The 22,366-nt window shown below is 37.9% G+C and overlaps 2 protein-coding genes across 8 annotated transcripts in view; one reads left to right on the forward strand and one right to left on the reverse strand.

Annotated features, from left to right (window-relative positions):
* Positions 1 to 22,366, reverse strand: part of sema4gb (sema domain, immunoglobulin domain (Ig), transmembrane domain (TM) and short cytoplasmic domain, (semaphorin) 4Gb) — a 59,732-nt gene that overhangs the window by 21,078 nt on the left and 16,288 nt on the right. Inside the window, exons 3-7 of the mRNA XM_038296944.1 lie at positions 4,188 to 4,336; positions 3,692 to 3,754; positions 3,396 to 3,494; positions 2,496 to 2,589; positions 1,965 to 2,078 (exon numbers count right to left, since the gene is read on the reverse strand). Of these exons, the coding sequence (XP_038152872.1) occupies positions 1,965 to 2,078; positions 2,496 to 2,589; positions 3,396 to 3,494; positions 3,692 to 3,754; positions 4,188 to 4,336 (519 nt within the window). The remainder of the gene's footprint in view (positions 1 to 1,964; positions 2,079 to 2,495; positions 2,590 to 3,395; positions 3,495 to 3,691; positions 3,755 to 4,187; positions 4,337 to 22,366) is intronic.
* On the forward strand, positions 12,537 to 16,373 carry LOC119791092 (piggyBac transposable element-derived protein 3-like). 7 transcript variants are annotated; one of them, XM_038296946.1, is made up of 6 exons: positions 12,537 to 13,050; positions 13,159 to 13,992; positions 14,249 to 14,299; positions 15,731 to 15,800; positions 15,884 to 15,996; positions 16,069 to 16,373. In XM_038296946.1, exons 1-4 carry the CDS (start codon positions 12,858 to 12,860, stop codon positions 15,784 to 15,786), a joined length of 1,134 nt encoding a protein of 377 aa, XP_038152874.1. In that variant the 5' UTR covers positions 12,537 to 12,857; the 3' UTR covers positions 15,787 to 15,800; positions 15,884 to 15,996; positions 16,069 to 16,373. The 7 variants fall into 7 exon arrangements, with proteins under 7 accessions (XP_038152874.1, XP_038152875.1, XP_038152876.1 ...); XM_038296947.1 differs by having other exon boundaries at positions 16,072 to 16,373; XM_038296948.1 differs by having other exon boundaries at positions 15,939 to 15,996.

Here is a 22,366-nt window from a genome sequence, read left to right on the forward strand (position 1 = left end):
GACCCTGAGATTGTGGAGAAGGGCCAATTCCAGACCTTGGGGGACCTGCAGATACAGAGTGGAAACATCCAGCGTGCACAGGCAGGTGCAGGAAATGGGCTACAGGTGCTGTATTCCCCAGGTCAAGCCACTTTTGAACCAGAAACAGCAGCAGAGGTGCCTGACCTGTGCTAATAAAGTTCATTATTATGGAAAATAATGGACTTTATCACAATAAGCTAATATTTTGAGAAGGACCTGTATGTGTTGCCTTAGAAATTGATATTATATTATAATTATATAGGATATACATATTATAATTATATAGGAGAAGATCTTGCATTTATCGAAACATCTTTGCTCTATGGCAGCAAAGAGCTGACAAACTAGTGAAGAGATCACCATTACACTCAAATGTTACTGTGGGAGGTTAGGCCCATATATATATCTATACCATACACAGACTAATACAATACTATTGATAAACAAACCTCATTATCATCTGATAACAAAGGTGATGCGGACGTTTCAGCATTTGTACCATTACAGCCTCAGTATTGTTGGACCATTAAATGTAACTAAAAATGACGTACTGTAGCTTTAAAAAAGAAAAACTATGAATATCTGAAATGGTGTTATGTTTGTTAAACTAACTAAAACCTGCAATTACGGCAAATATCTATGGTTAATTTTTGTGTTTATCAGTTTTCTATAAGCCTTGCAAACTAATAGGACACGCTTTGTAGTTTGTTTCCCCGCAGGACTCAGTTTAAGTCTGTAATTGAACCAGGGGTTTAAATATGTTAACTTTTTATTACTCATATGCACAATTTCATACATGTAATACTCTGAATTTATCAATCTTGTGCCTAAAAAGTATGAAGGTAGATTTGTTTCTTTATTATTCAATCAAAAAAAGGTTGCTTCAATCAAAAAATATATTTTCAATTAAAAAAAGTATTTGAATGCAAAAATATATTTGAGACTCAAAAAATAAATTTGAACGCTGCTTTTCTTTGATTGAAAATGTTTTATTTGAAAGAAGTGCAGTCTGTGATTTTTTCTTTGATTGATTTTTTATTTTTTTTATTGAAACAACTTGAAACAAATTGAATGATTAAGACACAAATGTCCTACCCATGTATGGCCCAAACACAAAATAGATCCCTTTAACAAAAGACAACATTTTCAACAATAAAAAAAAGTGTTCAAATGCAATTTTTTGGAGTCTCAAATATTTTATTTGCATTCAAAAACTATTTTCTATGATTGAAAACGTTTATCTTTTCATTGAAGTTACTTTTTTATTGATTCTGTTGTTTGTTTGTTTAGACCAACTTCTTTTTGATTAAATAATAAAGACAGATATGTCCTACCCATTATATGGTCCAATAAAAAAAAAAATGTTACTTTAATTTAAAAAGTTGCTTTAAACAAAAAGACTGGACTTCTATCAAATAAAACATTTTCAATCAAAGAAAAGCAGTGTTCAAATGTATTTTTTTGAGTCTCAAATATATTTTTGCATTCAAATACTTTTTTTCTTTGATTAAAAAGTTTTTGTTTCATTGAGGTGAAGATTTTTTTTATTGAAAATATATCTTTTGATTGAAGCAACCTTTTTTTTTATTGAATAATAAAGAAACAAATCTACCTTCCTAAAAAAGTACATAAAGAAATCAAATTAGTTTCAGAACTAAGGAAAATAAAACTAAAAGTAAACATTAGAATAATAGTAACTAAGAAAAACTAGCAAACCAAAACTGAAAACTAAATAAAATTAGAATAAAACAATCTTAGATTGTTAAAATCTTGTTTTCTACGTTGTTAACTTTAATCGAAAACCTTGATTTTTTTTCTCGATCCATTTAACTATTATGATAAATAAATTTAAGGGGTGTGAAACTTTTTAAAAGGAACCTTGTCATAAATATTCAGGACTCGATAATAATACGTAGTATAGTTATAAATTATTGTTTAGTTACCAAGAAGCCAGCGGGTGGGGGCCTCCTCCGTCCTCAGAGTGGGGAAGGGGAAATTTCTGCGGATGTCTGGTGAGCTGCGAAACTCATACTGGGAAGCCGAGAACATTTCCCCATCTGAGAAACCCATCAGAAAATATGTTGGATAAAGACAGATTAAGATAGAAGGGATTTAAGATTTTAACTATTAATATCAAGTGGAAAAAATGACAGATGGATTAAAGTCCAAAAATCTCTCTTGTTTTAATGCATACAGCTATCAGCTTCTTACTAGTACACTTATTGTTTATTGCTAGAAATGAAATGTCTACAAGACATGAAAATGTTCAAACTTTTTTTATCTATTTTTATAAAATGAGAGGGGAAAAAAATCCCTAAAGAAAATAGTCCTCTTTAAAAGCACCTTACCCCTATTTCTGGTATCCCTGTTCTATGCCTCCAACAACTGAAGTCAGATCTCACACCTATTTGCCATCAGGTCATTTTAGAAGCAACATTTATAAAACTGATAAGCAACAAGTTGTGGAGTCGTACCAATGAGCAGGCCGGTGTATCCCTTTGCTGGGTCATATGGACATCTATCTCTTCCCTCCTCAAAACCAGATGAGAAGTTAAACCTCTCTGTATCCTTACAGGAGATAAGACAAAAAACAACACAAGTTTAAACTTTTCTTTTGCATCCAAGGAGCCATATGTTCTTTTATTCTTTGAACTTTCAGTCATCCCAGTGCTAAACCCTTTTCAGATGGTTTTGGGTTGTAAATACTCAGCAGATCATTAATTTGATCTTTGCTGATCTGGTTTTCCTATGTTGCAAAATAAATTTCAGATACTGTTGATATAAACCTCCTGAGGTCTGAACTGGGTGTGCATCTTAATGCACCTACAGAATATTTCTAAATAACATCTAATTCAAGAATTCCTCACAGAAATTGAAAGTCATGCTTTTTATTAATCCAAGGTGCAACAGATAATCTAACTATTTAAAATGTAAGCTCTGTTGATTTGTTAGCTCTGTTGTTTTTTAGGACTACTGCTTAAATTTCTCAGAATAGTTGGATATAACAATAGAGAGAGATAAAACACAAAATATGATGTAATGGTTCCCAAAGTCATGGAGAAGAAAGCTGACTTTAAAGCTGTCCTGAAGTCAATGAAAGTTTCCATATTTGCACAATTAGCAATTGGTGAAAACGCTGCTAAGAGCAATATGCAAAAATATAAATGGAAAGTTGAGTGGAAGGAAAAAATACTAGCGACTCCCTTCTGATTTTCTAGAAAACGAAATCTCTCATGGTTTATTCAGGTGTTGAAAGTTTTTATATTTCAAGATCACATAATTTTAAGTACATCTGTATGCTTGTTGTGTTTAGTAATAAGTGATTTTAAATATGCAAAGCATTGTACACTGCAGTAAAGTCCAGTAAGTCTTACTATATAAGCACAGAGAGGTCTGAAGGCATTTGTTCCACAGACGTACAGGTGAGTTTCATTGTATCGTTGCAGAAAGCGGATGTGGTTGTAACATTCTGTCTGCAAAGAACAGAGAAAATCTGGTTGGTTATGCTTTTCAACAAAAAGTCCACTTAATTTTGTTTTTTTTTAGCTGAAAAGATCAGACTGACATAATCAGTTAAAAAAATAGATTGAAGTAACTTTAAAAAAAACAAGATAAATAACTTATTTAGGCAGAAAATGAAAATAGTTTAATTAAGACTGTAAGTGTGTACCTGATTGTTTCTGCCTTTGTTTAAACACTGCTTCTTCTGTTCAGGGGTGACATTCCAGTCAAGCTGTAAACAATGTGGGATAATATAGATGACTCTCTTCAACCATTAAATAAAAGGCACTGACATTGATTAATAGACTCTAGAGATGGACAGGAAGGGTAGTGAGATACATAATGGAAAAAGAGGGTGTGAATGTCTGAGATAAATAGGAAAACAGAGAAGCACAACACACACTATTTTCTGACTGCTTTACTAAGTTCTAAATCCAGTAAAGCTTTAAATAAATTCTTGGTACATTTAAGCCAATATCCGTAAAAGCCAGAGGAACACAACAGGATTTACTCCGTCTGTCTGCTTAAGGCTATTATTAGATTTTCCTCTTTCAGACTTTTTTTTTTAATTCTCTCATTAAATTAGTTTTGCAGATTTTTTTTTTTTTTTTTTTCAAACAAAGAAAATAAGTGGGCTTTATTTTTGGCTTGCAGCAAACACTTACAGTGAGGCTTGCAGATGTGGAGATGTTGGAGGTGTTCAGTGCATATAAAGCTCCTCTGCCTCCCACATACAGACGCCCAGCCTCCTCCTCCAGCAGCAGGGTGCTGTAGTTCTGGGATGAGCCTGTGAAACCATTGCTGCCCAGCATTCCTGTCAATAAAACACAAAGGTTGTGACAAGAAGTCCCAACACAGTCCAAATCTGCATGATAAGAGCAGGTCACTACATCATTGATTAGTCCACTTACCAAGCAAAGGTAATGTTAAATAAAAAAACTTATCTAATTAGAACATTTCTAAATTTAGATAAGTATTTTTTAACAAACCTTGCTTACTTAAAATAAAAAAAAATCCCATAATGACTAATTAAAATGAGAAATAGTGTAGAGTCAAACTATTACTTTAAGGAATACACTAAATAAAAAAATGAATTTCTTTAAAAATGCAAATCCGGGTGTCCCAGCCGCTACTGTGCATTGTGATTCAGTTTATCTTTAAATGTTTTGGTCCGGGCTGTTCGGTGGTACAGTTTGTAGCGCTGCTGCCTTGCAGTGGGAAGGTCCCTCGTTTGATTCCCAGCCTGGGAACCCTTTGCAAGGAGTTTGCATGTTCTCCCTGTACGTTTACAGTAATTTCTACTTGGATTCCTCCTATAATCCAAAAACATTGATACTAGGTTAATTGTTATGAGTGTGGAAGTGGTAGAAGATGGATTGATTGATGTTTTGGTTAAAATACTGAATAGTGGGTAGTTTACTAAAACAGCGGTCCCCAACCTTTTTTGCACCACAGACCACTATATGTCAGACAATATTTTCACGGACCAGCCGGGGGGGTAAATACGATCAAGTAAAATTATACGACTAGCATAAAATAAAATACTAATAGCATAAAAATAAAACAACAAGCCGGTCCCATCTAGGCGTAATCGGAGACAATGACACACAAAGTGTGCTCCTGATGTCCAGTCTGCTCCGTAGCTTTGTTTTGGTCGCTGTAACCGCAGAAAATCCCGCTTTACAAAGATACCATGTTATAGATAGGATGAGTCTTGAACTGAATTAACCTGTGTCAAGAGGCACAGATGCACCGACTGATGTATTTGGGAGATAATACCGCAATTTTTTATATTTTTCAAAATAAAACATCACTCAGACTCTCATCGTCGATAAATTATATATATATACTTTTTTCTGTGCAGCCCGGTACCAAATGAACGACGGACCGGTATCGGTCCGCGGCCCGGTGGTTTGGGACCGCTGCTTTAAAAGATAAAAGCAATTTGCCATCCTGGGTTAAAAACAACCCCTAAAAAGTAGTTAAACAGCATCAGGCTGTAAAAGTAAATAAATAAATAAACTTCTACTTATAGTTACTTGTTAATTCTCCTTAAAAGCAACTGAGTTGTTAATTCAGTTAGAAATCCAATGAACCTCTAACTAGTCAATGTAACTATGCAATTGCATTTTCTGACACTTTTTTATAATAAAATGTTGATGAATTTAGATGACTTTCCTGTTATCAGAACTTTAAACATTCTAGTTCAACTATCAAATATTAAATGATAAATACTGAATAAATTAAACAATAAATGAAAATGACTACATACCTATAAACAATATATAGTAATCTACACCATTTTTAATGTCTGTGGTGGGAGAAGTCAGTCAAGACAATCGACTGAAAATTCTTTACATAAATTGATATTTATGCAAGCTTAAACTGGCCACTAAATAGAGCTAATGTTGGAAACTATGTTTATCAAGCGATTTGATAGAACATTAAACATAAGACACAACATTTTAGAAAAAAATGAAAGTAAACTATGCAAGTGAATTTAGTAAAACACTGAAGAATTAAAGACCGATGTGTCGGAAAAGCAGCTTTATCAGTCAGTTTTATCAACCAGTAAGACAGTAAAAGGGATTTCTCTTAATTGACATTAATAGTCTTTGTTTTTTAGGATAGTGTGATTCAATCATAGGAATATCTAGTTCTGACTTTAGCAAGCGCTTCCAGTTGAGGAACACTATCACTACATCTGTGGGGCTTTAATTATTTTAGTTGCTGTCACACTAAGGTAGAGTCCTTACTGCTACACATAAAGTAATTAGATTACTCCATTAATGAAAAATTAATGCAGTTATTTAGAATGTGTAATGGCAGATATTACTAACACAGTGGTTAAATGGCAAAGTTCTACACATGAAGAAAAACATGAATATATGCATATTACTACTGTAGGTTTTAACAAGACTGCAGCAGATTTTAAAGCTTTTTTTATTGATGGAGGATAGTTTGGCTTTTACTTCAAATTAGACGAATTTTTACCATGATTTTTTTTCCATGATGCAACTGCGTGAGTATTAACTGAAACACTGCAACTTCTTTATAATATTCAGCTTTGCACCAAAATGTTTTACTATTTCGTTCCTAACACAAACACAGCTGATGCTTCACACCAAAATAAGAAAACAACAGATGCAGAGCTCACTGGCTCTGCTACAATTATTATAAATTCCCTGCATCAAATGTTATATTATTTTGGTGATTTTCCATATCTCAGGACTTTACTGAAGGGTCACAATGCAGCTGGAACAGGAAATCCGAGGTTTGTGACACTAGAGCACAGGTGTCAAACTGGTTCCAGAAAGGGCCATGTGGCTGCAGGTTTTCTTTCCAACCAAGCTATGGCACACCAGCCTCCATTCATCTCATCAAGTCATCTTGTTAAGACTGGACTCACTTGATGACATGAAAGCAGTCCGGTGTGCTATTGCTTGGTTGGAAAGAAAACCTGCAGCCACACGGCCCTTTCTGGAACCAGTTTGACACCCCTGGACTAGGGGATCTACATTACAGCAGAAAATGCTTCAACCTGTTTATGCATCTCCTGCTCTATCAGAGATTATTGAACTCCTCTGCTTAAGGCTAACTGACCCAAATGACAAAACGGTAAAGATACCAAGCAAAAAAACTTTAAAAAACAAGGATGAGAGAAGAAGGTCACCAGAAGACACCGCCCTCTCCAGAACTCCACCTTCAGACCCTGTCTGTGGGGCAGCACTGGTGGGATAATCTGAGAGTGTAGAAATAGCCTTTTGCTTGGATTTACTAGAACTGGACGGACCTTAAAACAAAGCGAGGGACTCTATGCTTCCACAGGAACCCACTACAAAGTATCTAGAGGAGTATCTAACCAGCAATTATGTTTTCTCCAAAATATAAGAACAAATATGGGCACCAGCCTAACGACAAAAACCGCCTCAGCGAGTCCAAAAGGACAGAAATCTGCTCTACTGTTCACCAGCCAGGACAAAAACCCACAGCTCTTCCTGAGACTGAAATATCTGTAAATCTTCCTGTTATGTAAGGGAACATTTGAATATTTATCAATTGAACTGAAGGGGTTTGGACCTCTTTAAGTCTATGCAAGTACTCCTGTTATCTAAATACTGCAAATAAGATTGCTTGTTGTGATGGCAGTAGAGGGGTGCTTGACTGCTGGGAGAGGACACACAATGTGGGGATGGGGGCTCGGGCAAAACAACATTTCAGGGCATTCAGCAGGAATCATGCCCTAGTACTGCCAAATCACATCAGCAGCGCTGCCAAGCCATCATGATTTCTGTGCTTGGGGAAGTGTGTGAATGAGGGTGAGGGGTACGATTCAAATAGTAAGTAGGGCAAATAAGGGTTATTGCACAGCCACGGAGCTGTGCTGCTGCATGCTTTTTTATTTTCAAAACAAATTTTCATCCGTTGCACAGCAATTGGCCTGATGCACAAAGCTAAATATTTGAATGTGCCCTAGTGCTGCACCCTCGAAACGGGGGCAGGTTGAAACTACTGCTGCGAGACAGAGAAAAAGGAGGACATGTTTTTTTTTTCTCCTCTGGGTACAGACGATCTCCCTCTGTGCAGAAATAGGTTTACAAAGCTTTGATTTGCACTCAAAGTTAGCGACTAATGTCTGACAAAGTAAATCTGACATTCAGCAGGATAAATCTCCACATGCAGAAAGAACGGCTGTCATTAGAGAACAAGAGAGTAAGTGAAGGTATCAACCTTGTTACGCTGAGGGATCAGAAACTACAGAGTGCAGATGGGCACATTAATCTCAGCAGCTTCTCTCCATCACCTCCACTTCTTCTTTTAGAAACAGTGGTATGTCTTTGGTAAATAAGCCAATTGATTCATTCTTCTCATAGTTAATTTCTTCAAAGACACTAAGTCATTTGCAGCACCAGGGGAGGGATCCTTCTTTAACTGCAGAAAATGCAGTGGATCCGCAGTGAGGGCTGCAGTTTTGATCATTTGTCTTAGGTAATACATTTTCGGTGCTTAATTAAATCCGGATCATTGGTATCTTGGAGCTACATAACATCTGGAATAGTTGTTTGTGGAAAAGATTGAGGACAAATTAGGCTAAGCAGGTTGTTCTACTAAAGGTAGGCCTACATCTTTATTTAGGTCCTCCTAGATGATGTTCGCAATCATGTAGCAAGAAAATATATTTTTATAATTTTTGAAATCTTTTTCTAAATTCATTTTTCAACTGCATTTATGTCCTACCTCGCTGAGTTGCACTTTACTTATATAGAATGTATGTAAAGATGCTAATCTTTTTGCCTGATCTTCTTAGCAAAACAGGTCAAGTGTGCTCATATTAAAGGAGGCATCAGTTTTTAAGTATTACCCTGTTTTCTTAAAAAGATTAAAGTTTGAACTTTGATGGCCATTACAACCCACAAGGAATAGATACATCCAGTACTCGAGTTAAGGGGTGTCACAGTCTTGGTTTTCCATTTGTTGTCCTCTGCTGCCCTCTTGTGTCCTCTTTCCCTAGCTCTGTTTTCTGCTCTGTCCTCACCTGTTTTCAATCCTCCCGTTAGCCCTCTCTTTGTCTCTGTCCCCTTTAAAAGCCTCCCTCTTCAGTTCCTGTTTGCTGGATCCTCGTCAAACACCTGCAAACGGCCCCACGGCCGGCCTCCAGAGTGTCTGCCTCGCCTCCGGCCCCACGGCCGGCCTCCAGAGACTCTTCCTTGTCTGCCTCCAGAGACTTTTTGTTGCCCTCGCCCACCCTGGGTGGGTTGTTTTTTGGACTGTGTTTTGCTTTTGTGTCTGTCTGTTTACCTCGTCTTTCCCTGGCTCCTAGAGTTTGGTTTCCCCTGATGTCTCCTTGGTTCTGGTTCATTGTTATTTTTGTTGGATCTTTGATTCCTGCCTCCGTACCTGTAAACTTCATTAAACCCACCAGAATTCACCTCTGCCAACTTGCCTCTGCTTTTGGGTCCTCAACCCAACACCAAACCCTGACAAGGGGGGTGGGGGTCGAGATCATGGCATCCCCCATCTTAAAAAAATCTTAAAAATCATCCCCCTTCTTAAATGACCATCCCCCCATACCAAGTAGCCTGAACAAATTAAATAAAATCTAAGAAGTGGCCTATAAGCTGATCCCAGTGGATAATTTGTCCTCTGCATTAGTCAATGACAGGGGTCTGCAACCTATGGCTCCGGAGCCACATGTGGCTCTTTGGACCCACTGCAGCGGCTCTTAATAGTGGCTAAAATGTATATAAAGAGCTAAATAATGGGCTATGAAATAAATACCAGTCTTAAAAGCTTTAATGGTTTTTATACGATGGATAAGGATGAAATTAAAATAACCAGAAATATGTTTTATGCCATTTTCTTTTAATTAGCTTGGAATTTATGTGTTTTAATACTATTTTAAAAGCTAAAAATTCAAACACTGTTAGTTGTTTAAGATGACGACTAATTTCCTATAACAGATAATAACAAAAAAAACAAATAGGTTTTTTTTTTTTTTAAAGTCATACCTTGTGCACTGTAAAAAAAGTCAGTAAATTTACGGTAAAAAAAGGTAAAAAACCAACAGTTTTTGACCGTCGTATCCAAAAACATTGCATTACCGTAGAAATTACACGGAACTACCGTAAGTCGAAACTGCAAAGAAAGTCAGTAAATTTACGGTAAGAAATGGTAAAAGACCAACAGTTTTTGACCGTCGTACCCAAAAACGTTGCATTACCGTAGAATTACATGGAACTACCGTAAGTCGAAACTGCAAAGAAAGTCAGTAAATTTACGGTAAAAAAAGGTAAAAAACCAACAGTTTTTGACCGTCGTATCCAAAAACATTGCATTACCGTAGAAATTACATGGAACTACCGTAAGTCGAAACTGCAAAGAAAGTCAGTAAATTTACGGTAAGAAATGGTAAAAGACCAACAGTTTTTGACAGTCGTACCCAAAAACGTTGCATTACCGTAGAATTACATGGAACTACCGTAAGTCGAAACTGCAAAGAAAGTCAGTAAATTTACGGTAAGAAATGGTAAAAGACCAACAGTTTTTGACCGTCGTATCCAAAAACATTGCATTACCGTAGAAATTACATGGAACTACCGTAAGTCGAAACTGCAAAGAAAGTCAGTAAATTTACGGTAGGAAATGGTAAAAGACCAACAGTTTTTGACCGTCGTATCCAAAAACATTGCATTACCGTAGAAATTACATGGAACTACCGTAAGTCAATACACATATATATCATGAATTTTTGACAGTCATGAGCAATAAAAAAAAGGATTGTAAAAATAATAGAAATGGTAAAATCCATAGAAAAATTGTATTCTTTACCAGTAATTAATAATCAATGGTACTAATTTCCCAAATTACAAAGTTTGTTGAAGTTAATCAGCAAAATGTTGCATAGAACTACATTACAATAATTGATTTCTACAAATACATCTTAAAATATATTACTCTCTTCTATTGACTTGTAGTGCAGGGGTTCTCAAAATGTTCTGCTTATAAATCTATATATTGTATTTAGTAAATAGTTATAGGGTGACTCAATCATAAGCATTTTAAAACAATGCAACACAGTTGCTTAGCAAAATAATTGCTTTCATTATTTAATCATTTATTGGGAAATATTAATATATTTATTCATAGCTATTCATTCAAGCTTTCTCTTTTTACTCATAAGGTTCTCCATACCCAGTGGCGCAACTGCACATTATTCAGGTGGATGCTGCGCCCCTATGCGTTGCATACGCTGCATACCCACTTTTTGCGCCACTGTCCATACCTTTCAGGGGTCACATCACAATGATTTTCAAAATTATCTTTCGACTCCCTACCTCGGGAATCCTGTTCTAGTCAACATTTCTAAGATAAATAGAAGCTCTAGTGACCGTTCATTGAACGTGGTCTGATAGGACCAGTAAATGGTAATGAGGGAGGGTGAAGACATGCATCTTGGGTGGTGAGACCTAAACTCGAACCTGTGACTACCGCGTCAAGAACCTTCTCTGTTCATGAGTTGTGTGTTACTTCTGAGCCACCGCAAGGGTACTGCATGTTTAGGCTAACAGCCTAACATTACATTTTACCCTGTTGTGAAATCACGGACCTCTTTTCAAAAAATTGCATAAAATCAGCCTTTTATCCAAATGAGCTAAAACTTTCAAAATACGTTCTTTACAAAGCCTGCTGTAAGCTGGTTACAATAGCAAAGCGCTTCTTTAAAGTCTGTCACTCTGATTTTTCAAACGTTTGCGTTCTTGCCTAATAGTTGGTCAAGTGGACAGATAATGCCAGGATATAATTTTCAACTGCCGCAGTATAAGGCATTCACATTTAAAGATTTTTCTTTCTTTGAATTATTTATTAAATCATCTAAAAAAGAATCTAGGACATGCAAGATGTGTTCCTTGACATTTGTGATTTTTTGGGGGATTTTATTGCAAACTATGGATTTTTTAATGATTTTTTTTGTTTTGAGTAGGGTGTAATACCGCTAACCGTGGGTTTTGGCAGTGCTGTTTCTCCATCTTTTGAATATATACTTTTGACCCACCAACTGAGATTGCTACAGCAAATATCTGACAGATGAGATTCATTCCCAGATATTATCTTTTATCCCTAGTTTAACCCTTCCTGACCAAAGCTGTGTTTGTCTCCGGCTGGTCCAGAGGTGAAGCGTGGCGCTTTTTCCGCTGGCTGGGAAGGAGCAAGGGGGCAGCGGTCGCTCACCTCCCGCGGTCGCGATAGGCCGAGCGGAGAAAGAGGAGGATGAAGAGGAGCAGCACAGGGTGATGAAGTGGATGAGGGGAAGCAGCAGCAGGCATAGGCTGAAGAGCAGGAGAATAGGCTGGGAAGGAGCGTGGAGCCGGCGGTCGCTTGGTTCCCGCGGTTGCGACATACCAGGCGGTGCGAGCTGCGAGGGCCGTCAATACCGCTCGCGGTTTTAATTGTAATTTGCTTTTATCGTCTTGATCAAAATATGTTAACCCTCCTGTTGTCCTCGGGTCAAAATGACCCGCCACTGTGTTAACCCCCCCCCCCCCCAAAATCCCCTAAATGTAATTTTTTTAACTTGAGATTTTAAGACTTTTCCTAGATTGGCCCAGACAATAGAAAAAGTTCAGTGTTGCTTTTAGTCTCATTTCCATGTAAGCTGTACAAAAAAAGGTACAAAGATGGTCTTCAGGTCAAAATGACCCGTGAGGCAAATGGAGTTGAAATCAAGGTCACAGAGTTATTTACAAATCATAAAATGTTACAAAGTTTTAGTTGTGTCTCAGATCAATCAGTAGCAGAAGTAAGCAGAGAGTGGAAGGCCAATTTTCCGAGCCACAATGCCACTCAAACTCTTTCACACCTACTCAAGACTGATGCGATTTGATGACCGTGAATCAAGACCAGCAAGATGTATGACAGACAAACTTGCAGCCATAAGAGAGGTATGGGACAAGTGGGTGGAGCGGTTACCCTACCTCTACAATCCAGAGCCTGATGTAACAGTGGATGAGCAACTGGTTCCATTTAGAGGTAATCTGTTTTCATATTTGTAATAAAAGTGATTTTCACTATTGATTTCTTTGACTGTTTTCTGTGACACTGATACTAATCACTGATGCTAATGTCTTTTGTCCAAAGGTTGTTGTCCTTTCCAGCAGTATATGCCCAGCAAGCCAGCAAAATATGGGATCAAGTCATGGGTGGCTTCCGAATCAAGCTATGCTTGGAAAATGCAAGTCTATACTGGGAAGTCAACCAGTGGATGCCCAGAGAAGAACCAGGGGTTGCGAGTTGTGCTTGATGTGACAGAGGGACTGAGGGGTCACAATGTGACATGTGACAATTTCTTCAACTCTTATGAACTCGGACAGCAGCTCCTGAAGAGGAAGATCACCATGGTTGGTACAGTTCGAAAGAACAAGCCTGAGCTCCCACCTGCACTGCTTGGGTCAAAGGAGAGAGAGGTCTTCTCCTCAAAGTTTGCCTTCACACCCACCACCACTCTAGTTTCCTACCTCCCAAAGAAAAACAAGAATGTAGTTCTTCTGAGCACACTGCACAAAGACGGCGACACTAGTGACCGTGAGGACAGGAAGCCAATCATTATCCTGGAATTCAACCGAAACAAAGGAGGTGTGGACAACCTAGATAAGGTGATTGGAGCATATAGCTGCAGAAGAATGACTGCCCGCTGGCCCCTGGTCATCTTCCACAACATCATTGATGTGTCCTCCTACAATGCCTTTGTGATTTGGATAGAGATCAACCCAACCTGGATGTCTCATAAGCACAACAAGAGGAGGGTGTTCCTGGAGCAGCTAGGAAAGGCACTTGTAACTCCACTCATTGAAAGAAGGAAGCATGTCCCCCGCACAGAAGCCTCAGCAGCAGTTGTGAAAGCTATTCAGAGTGCAGCAGCTCCTGATCAACCTGAGGATCCATCTACCACAGCCACTTCCCCAGCTAAGCCAAGTAAGAGGAAGAGATGTCAGTTCTGCCCTCAGACTGTAAAACACATACTGTGTGCTGCAGGTGTAAGAAATATATCTGCAAAGACTGTGCACTTGCATACTGCCCTACATGTGCCAATTAGTTGAATGGGTTATATTATTTTTCATATTTTTGTATTGTACATCCTCTTGTTCACTGGAGAAAAGTAAAAGAAAATTAGTCACTGTGATGAATAAAAATGCATTCGAAACTCATTTTGCACATTTTTTTTCTTAAGCTATAGAAATTCAAGTGGAGAGGGAAAACTCAAGTATTCACACATTTTGTGGTGAGTGACAATATACAAGATAGAATTTGGTGTTTAAAATTCAATTAAGCTGCTTCTATTGGGGGTTTAGTGAAGACGGGTCATTTTGACCCGGAGGATAAAGGGTGTATACAGAAAATGAGGACAACAGGACAACAACGTGTCTGTGTTGAATTCTCAACTTCCAAAATAGCATCAGTTCATTGTGTAAGTCTTAACATGCATAAGTCTTAAAGTTGTCATAATGTGAATCATATATTAATTAATTTATATTCTATTATTTTCTAAATCTGTCCTGAATTGGTAAATTGCTCCCAAGTGAGTCCTGAGTTTCTCTAACAGGTCAGTGTATGAACCATTAGCTCAACCAACGATCAACCAGTTTTCTGAAACAGATTGGAGGTGCATCTTGTGAACCATCAGTTGGCAACATTATGCTCTATATAGTCAGAACACAACACAATGTTACATGTCTGAGAACTGATGAACAAGTATCTGGACAGAGTGAACAGCCAGAGAGAAGAAGAGGAGTGAGGCTGAGGAGGAAATAGTTGGGAGGAAAGCAGAAGAAGAGTCAGAAGAGGCTGAGGACATCTGCCAGTTTCCATCAGTCCAACATCAGGACATGGCTGAGACCCACAACATGACGCTGATGGAGGTCCTCCCACCCTACTGTTCATTCCTTAACCCCACTGAGGAAAAAAGATCCTCAGTGGAGTTAAGGAACAAAGTGACTATGGAAATTAAAATGTAATGTAATTTCTACAGCACTGTACAGTTTTCCTTGAGGAGATTGTCCTGTGGCTCCTTTTCTACTTTTTTTGTTCTCTGCATTTCTGTCTTTTTCTTTCTGAATCACCAAGGCATGGTCCATGAATAAATTATAGCAAAAGCGTAAATCAGTGTTTCTCAATCCTGGTCTTCAGCGTCACCCTGTCCTGCAGGCTTAGGTATTTCCCTTCTGCCACACACCTGAATTGTATCTCTGGATGATTAACAAGCTTCTGCAGTACTTGATTGTCATCCAATCATTTGAATCAGCTGTTCTGGAGTAGAGGCACATCTAAAACATGCAGAGCAGGGGGTGGTGAGGAGCAGGGTTGAGAAACACTGGCGTAAATGATCCTTTTGTAGTCTCTTCTCATGACTAATCAATTTGACTGTCTTATCTGTACATAGAGAGACTATAACTTATTATTTTGAGTCACTGATATGTTAACAGATAGAATTTTAAGAGCTGAACTAAAGATTTTGAAAGCAAACAAATGCTATTTTTCCTGTTTCTACAAATTGTTTTGAGAAATGCGCTTACTGTTTTGTAAATGCCAACAATGACTTGAGAAATGCACCAAAAGTGACTGAGAAAAACTAACCTAGCATAAATTGTCTCAGCTGTATCAATTTGTTTGCCTGTATGAAAAGTGTTCACATTTACAGCTTTGTTTCTGCTAGCTTGCAGGAAATGTAACTTACATAAATGGTTGAAGACAACCTATTGGCCTTCATGAGACTCAGATAAATGGTGAGTATCTATTTCATAAATTGCCTAAAACAGTTATATTTGTTTTTATTAGTTTTTTGTTTGTGTATTTTGTCTGGTTGCAGACCAGAGGATCACACCTGTTGACAACAAACAAAGGTTTAACTACTGAATTTTCAGTCAGAAATGATCGCACCACCTGGTTGAAGTACCTGTGTCCATATGCAAGTCAACAAAGGTGAAACAAACATTTAAGCGAATAAGATGTTCATGTAGTGCATCTTTCTAACTTTTTCTTTTTGTTTTCCAGCAGAGAGGAAACACCCGATTGACAACATGCGAGTCTCAATTTCAACCTGTGACTGGGAAGACTACAACCATCCTGAGCAACGTCTGATCTCAGCGACTTGTGACTCTCAACCCAGAACAAGAATCCTTTTATCACCATTTTGTCTTCTACAATATGTTATCTCTTATGTGGACACATACTGTTTGTTTTGTTTCTGTTTTCCAGATCTCAGTAATACCGTGAGGAAACTGGACAGAAAATAGAATCAGTTCTTTTTTTAACTTGACTTTTTAAATAGAAATTGTTTCTTTAAGTGGATTACTCGTAATCTGTACTTTTTGGTTAATTAGAAATTATTTTCTTTATAACTTTCTGTATAGAAATGCTTGACAAGTTACACTTCCTTGTGTGTTGTACTATAATTTGTATGGTAAAATTCTGGTAGGAACAGAGACCAGTAATTTACCATAAGTTTTTTTTGGGGGGGAGGGTTTACAATAAAATGTCAATATATCATCCAGTCTGGATGTGTTTTTCACTCATGGAGATATTATGCCTCAGTCAGCATGACCGTATTTACTACGGCAAAACCACATTTTATTTTTTTTTAAATATTTTAGGAAGTACGGTATTTTACCGTATTTTAAAAATACGGTAGAATCCTGCATTTACAAAATACGGTAATAAACTGGCAGCTGTGGTTGCCAGAATTTTACCGTATATTAAAAATACGGTAAAATCCTGCATTTAGCAAATACGGTAAAAAACTGGCAGCTGTGGTTGCCAGAATTTTACCGTATTTTAAAAATACGGTAAAATCCTGCATTTAGCAAATACGGTAAAAAACTGGCAGCTGTGGTTGCCAGAATTTTACCGTATTTTAAAAATACGGTAAAATCCTGCATTTCGCAAATACGGTAAAAAACTGGCAGCTGTGGTTGCCAGAATTTTACCGTAGCCTATATTAAAAATACGGTAAAATCCTGCATTTAGCAAATACGGTAAAAAACTGGCAGCTGTGGTTGCCAGAATTTTACCGTATATTAAAAATACGGTAAAATCCTGCATTTAGCAAATACGGTAAAAAACTGGCAGCTGTGGTTGCCAGAATTTTACCGTATTTTAAAAATACGGTAAAATCCTGCATTTAGCAAATACGGTAAAAAACTGGCAGCTGTGGTTGCCAGAATTTTACCGTATATTAAAAATACGGTAAAATCCTGCATTTAGCAAATACGGTAAAAAACTGGCAGCTGTGGTTGCCAGAATTTTACCGTATTTTAAAAATACGGTAAAATCCTGCATTTAGCAAATACGGTAAAAAACTGGCAGCTGTGGTTGCCAGAATTTTACCGTATATTAAAAATACGGTAAAATCCTGCGTTTAGCAAATACGGTAAAAAACTGGCAGCTGTGGTTGCCAGAATTTTACCGTATTTTAGAAATACGGTAAAAAACTGGCAGTTTTGGTTGCCAGAATTTTACCGTATAAAGACGGTAAACTTCTGGCAACTCAGCTGCCAGTTTTTTACCGTAAAATGAGGCCGTTTTTTTTTACAGTGTGTCTCCAAACAACTTTTACTTGGTCAGACCTCAGGAAAAATGGCTCTTTGGTTATGAAAGGTTGCAGACCCCTGGTCCATAACTATGTAGGGGCAGTGATAGCCATGCCAGTCCAGGGACTGACTGCAGTTCTACTGTAAGGTGCCTTGGTCAATGTTAATGACCTGACATGTAACAACCATACCATGCATATTGATTTAGGTTAATAAACTATACTGTAGCATCATTAATCATCCACAAAATGACGTTGCCGCTCTGGTCCCTAACAAGAATCTCTACCCTGCTTCAACAATGACTAAGCTGCACTAACTCCAACCCTCATAAAGTGTTTCAAGCAGTTAGTTATGCAGAGCATCAACCCCCTCCTCCACACCTCCCTACATACATTTCAGTTTGCATAACGGTTGATGCCTTCTTAACTGCTCTCCACTCATCCCTCACACACCTGGGCACTGAGGACTCCCACGTTCAGCTGCTGCTAATCAACACAGCAGCTCATTCACAAACTGCCAGTTGGATTTTTTTATGTTAAATCTTCAGGTATGATCTTGGGCAGTTAAGCTATCCAGCAGCACCTTCAGCACATTCACTCTGAAAGTAGAACCTCCTCTCCTGCTGAGCATTCTCCTCTTCAAACCAAAACACAGCCTGAACCTCTTTTATCAAGTCTTGGGATGACATGACTGGGTTTGGTAACATTAACAACAGGAAAAAAAACTACCTAAAGGAGCAAATTGACCAATGTGGCCACATAGTGTGAGGAAAACCATCTCCACCTGAATGTGGAAGAGAAAAAGGTGATTGTCGTGGACTTCATGATGGCCTACTGCTGTTGTAATGTTGGTGAGCAGTAGCAAACCTCTGTATATCCACATCTCTGAAGAGATATAACGGTGCATCAACATTACTGACTAGTAAAGCTCGTCAGTGTCTGTATTTCCTCTGGGAACCAAAGAGGGAGAGATCTTCAGCTCACATGGCAGACATACAAGTAACCATCTTGCCTCTGTGTGGTATGATACCAGTACCACATCCTGCTGCAGGATCATGCAGTGGATAGTCTGAGCAGCAGATAAAATCCTTGGAGGCTCTCTTTACACTGTGCTTTGAGGCTCATCATTTCAATTCAACAGTATGTCTTTCAAATTTGCCAAATCGACTATAAAAACATTGAAACCGGTGATTTGCCTCCTTTATCAAAGACCTCTATGACTTTAATAGGCAGTAGTCGTGATAAGGAGCAGGTATGCCCTGTCATGATGAAACTTTAATGAACACAGTTCTAGTTTTCCACAGCATGACATGGTGGGAGTTTTCTGGGTCACATGACAGTCAGCTTGTCTAAATGTCACACGACAGAGGTGATGAAATGAGCTGAGGAAGTCCTGACGCTGAGTCAGACTGTACGTTACTTGACCATTAACTTCCAGTTGTTCATCATATACCGAATATCGAAAGCCACGAGAGCTTCCTCATGGGTCAATCCATGGGTTATTATCACACTGGGCTCTGTCACGCCTACATAACGGAGAGGAGAAGGATTCTGCAAATTCTGTTCTGTTTAACTTTCAAAAACCCTGTTGGCATTTGTTTTGTCAATCAACAAAACTTTTTGTCAAGTGAAGAAAGGTTTAGGACACCATATCCCTGAATAGTTCTACCGGTTTCCAATTTATCTACAGCTTCAGACATCTGTCAGAGGAACATTTGCTGCACATGGTGGTGGAGTTTTTTTCTTTCTTCTGCGTACAACTCTTTGAAAATTCACCCAACAGACTCTATTCAAAGAATCTGTATTTTTGCAGGGTCCAGCTCTGCTTCAGGTTATTTTTTTATGCATATTTTAATTTTTCTTTTCTTAAAGCATCATCTCATGTAAGATAATGCTTTTGCATCATGCTTATAGATGCAACGTCGCTGAACTAATGAGGTGTCAGTCTGCTCATCAAACAACGTTTCAGTCGTAAAGGGTCATTTTAAAAGGATAAAGATATTTTTCAATGAAGTAAAAGTTATGAGCTTATTTAACAGTGGGTATTCTTATTCATCTTTATTTGAAATATTTCAAATAAAAAAGTAAAAAAAAAATACTTCTCAGTTTTATTGTAAACTATTTTGTTTTAATGTGTGATCCAAATTGACTAAACAGTTCAGTTCAAGAAAGTTAACTGACTTTTTCCCCATTTCATTTGATGCTTTTCTCCAACTTCAATGAATCAAGAGCAGCTCCTTTGACAGACTGAAAGGTCAGGAAATGTTTTCAACTGAAAGATGGATGGTGGGATGAAGAAGATGACTAACACCGCAGGGTGTCCCCTCCACCATACAGAAGTAAATATTCACTGCAGACGTACATAAGATAAAACTGTGGAAGTGTAAGTAGATGTATGTGTACTTCCCCATAATAACGCTCCCTATTTTCAGCTAAAATCATGTCCGAAAGCAGCAGTTGTGCAACCCAAGGCAACACGAAGAGCACGTTACTGGTGCGTCATCCCTGCATGTGCAAAAGCCTTGGATTCTCTCTTGTGAAAATAGTGGCAGTATAAAACAACAAGCACAGCGTGGAGGGGGAGGACTGCACTGACACAAAGCAGCGCTGGCCTCCAGGCAGCAGAGGAACGCTGTCCTTGGTCCCAGATATCGGCACAAGTGTGTGTTGTTTTGCCCCTCCTAAGTGACAATAACAGGATGCTCAATAATTTTTGGATGGGACTAAATTATAGTCTTATCCCAATTTAAACATTACAGTCATTTTATAACTGATTTAAGATTTTAGTCATCAGTACAGTTAATTAATTAATGAATAAAAAAAACTAAAAGACAAGCTACAGAAAAAGATAAATATGTACAAAATATCATCACTCTATCACCAATTATGTGTCCTTTCCTTTTATAGTTCTCCTAAAAAACAAACAGAAAACAACTTTTAAGTACTTTTACAGAGTATCTTTATAAGTAGTTGGATTGCTTTACGGCATGACTTTGTCATTTCCTTCTTGAAAGCATCATCTGTCTTTGTAAAAAAATACTTTGTTGATGTCAGGCAAAAAGCCTCTGAGATTTCATTTTTTGTGAAAATCAATTGAATTAACCAATTTTCTGTTTCCAATATGCAGTTTTTACCCATGTTCTATATCAACTTGTTGTTATTCTGCTTCTACTTTAGTCTTTTTTATTGTTAAATTCATGTAAAGCACTTTGAAATGTCTTTTTGATTTGAACTATATAAATAAACTTGCCTTGCCTTAGCTTGTCACTGGTTTGATAAATTTTCGCCCTCTATTCATATATTTAAAATTGCATTTTGTGTTTATTTTCTTTGCCTGATGATTTTGAACCAGAAGAAGCTTAAAAGATCTCTTCACATTGTAAGAGATAGGGTAAGTTGGAGGTTATGGAAAACCCTAAAGGGACCTGCTGAAAGAAGCAGATCATATTAGTACCAGACCCTCACAGAAGTTGACCCGCTGGTCTCTGAAGCGTTTAATAATGAAACAGACACACATTGAACTTTGTGCTTTACCACAAAATCAATGTGGAAAGTCAACAGAGCACTGAGGGGAGCCAGGAGACGTTCAGCTTCATTGGCTGGTTTCTACCACTGCTGTCCTCTCATCTGTATTAGCTTTCGGTGCTTCTGGTGTTTGTGTTTCTGGGCATGGTGAGAGAATGGGATAAAACATCTGTCTTTGTTTTTGTTTTTCTCCTTCTCACACATACATACTTCCTACTTCTTTCAACCCTACTTTTAATAAATCACTTCAGTCAGTGACTCAGAGGATCTGAGGCGTGCGTACTGTTGTTTTTCGACACCAAATGGAGGATTTTAAACATTCTGAGCACATTCTGGCTTCACCACCTGTTTCAGCTCAGGGACCTGGATGATAGTAAATCCACTCTATGTTTGTTCAGTCACTGTGGCTGTGTGACTTCCTGTGTGACTCAGTGCCTACAGGACCCACAGTGCTGAGCATGTGACGCAAACGCAATCACACACATGTCCCTCAGACATTGAGGGCTAAAATGCTTTAAGGGAATACTGATTTGATTTCATGGGACGCTGTCAGAACTGTCAGTTGTCAAATTCAACCACGCTTCGTAAGCAACTCGTTATTTCTTGTCAAAGCTCAGGAGTTTGTAGACATAACTTATTTTCTGTTATGTAAGCAAATATGCAAAACTGACCCCATATAAGAAGAACTACTGTCTTTTGGATGCTATCTGGTGAAGTCAGATTAAAGTTAGATTTCTTTTTTTATTTGCTCAAAGTCTTAAATTAAAAGGCATCCAAATGTTCACTTTCGATTGACTAAACTCTGGTTTGTTTTAACCAAACTATATTTTGGGGAGGGTTGGGCCATTAATTGCATCTACAACATAATCGCAATTTAACAAAACGCAATTTTCAAAACACAGAGTTATGGAGCCCCTCTGATGACATGGTCAAAAAAAATGTTTAATTGTGGCCACGAAGTAGTATTTCGCGGCCACGCAATAAGTTTAACGTGCGCACGAAATACTACTTCGTGGCCACGCAATAAGTTTAAAGTGCGCACGAAATACTACTTCGTGGCCACGCAATAAGTTTAACGTGCGCACGAAATACTTATTAATAATATCAATAAATCCGCCCCTGTTTTCAGGCTTATGTTAACTGTAATGACTTATCTTGGACAGGCTGCTATGTAAACGGGCTAGTCCTTCGTTTAGCTATGCTGCGGTTGTTTACACTACGCCTTTTCCACCTAAAATG

Source organism: Cyprinodon tularosa, unplaced genomic scaffold (genome assembly GCF_016077235.1).
Source record: "Cyprinodon tularosa strain WSP-4 unplaced genomic scaffold, ASM1607723v1 ctg38, whole genome shotgun sequence".
NCBI classification, from domain to species: Eukaryota; Metazoa; Chordata; class Actinopteri; order Cyprinodontiformes; family Cyprinodontidae; genus Cyprinodon; species Cyprinodon tularosa.

What these genes read in the sequence shown, in the direction of transcription:
- LOC119791092 (XM_038296945.1), top strand. Translation starts at nt 12,858, where the DNA reads ATGCCACTCAAACTCTTTCACACCTACTCAAGACTGATGCGATTTGAT. An exon ending in GCAACTGGTTCCATTTAGAG is followed by an intron (nt 13,051 to 13,158) that starts GTAATCTGTTTT and finishes TTTTGTCCAAAG; the next exon opens with GTTGTTGTCCTTTCCAGCAG.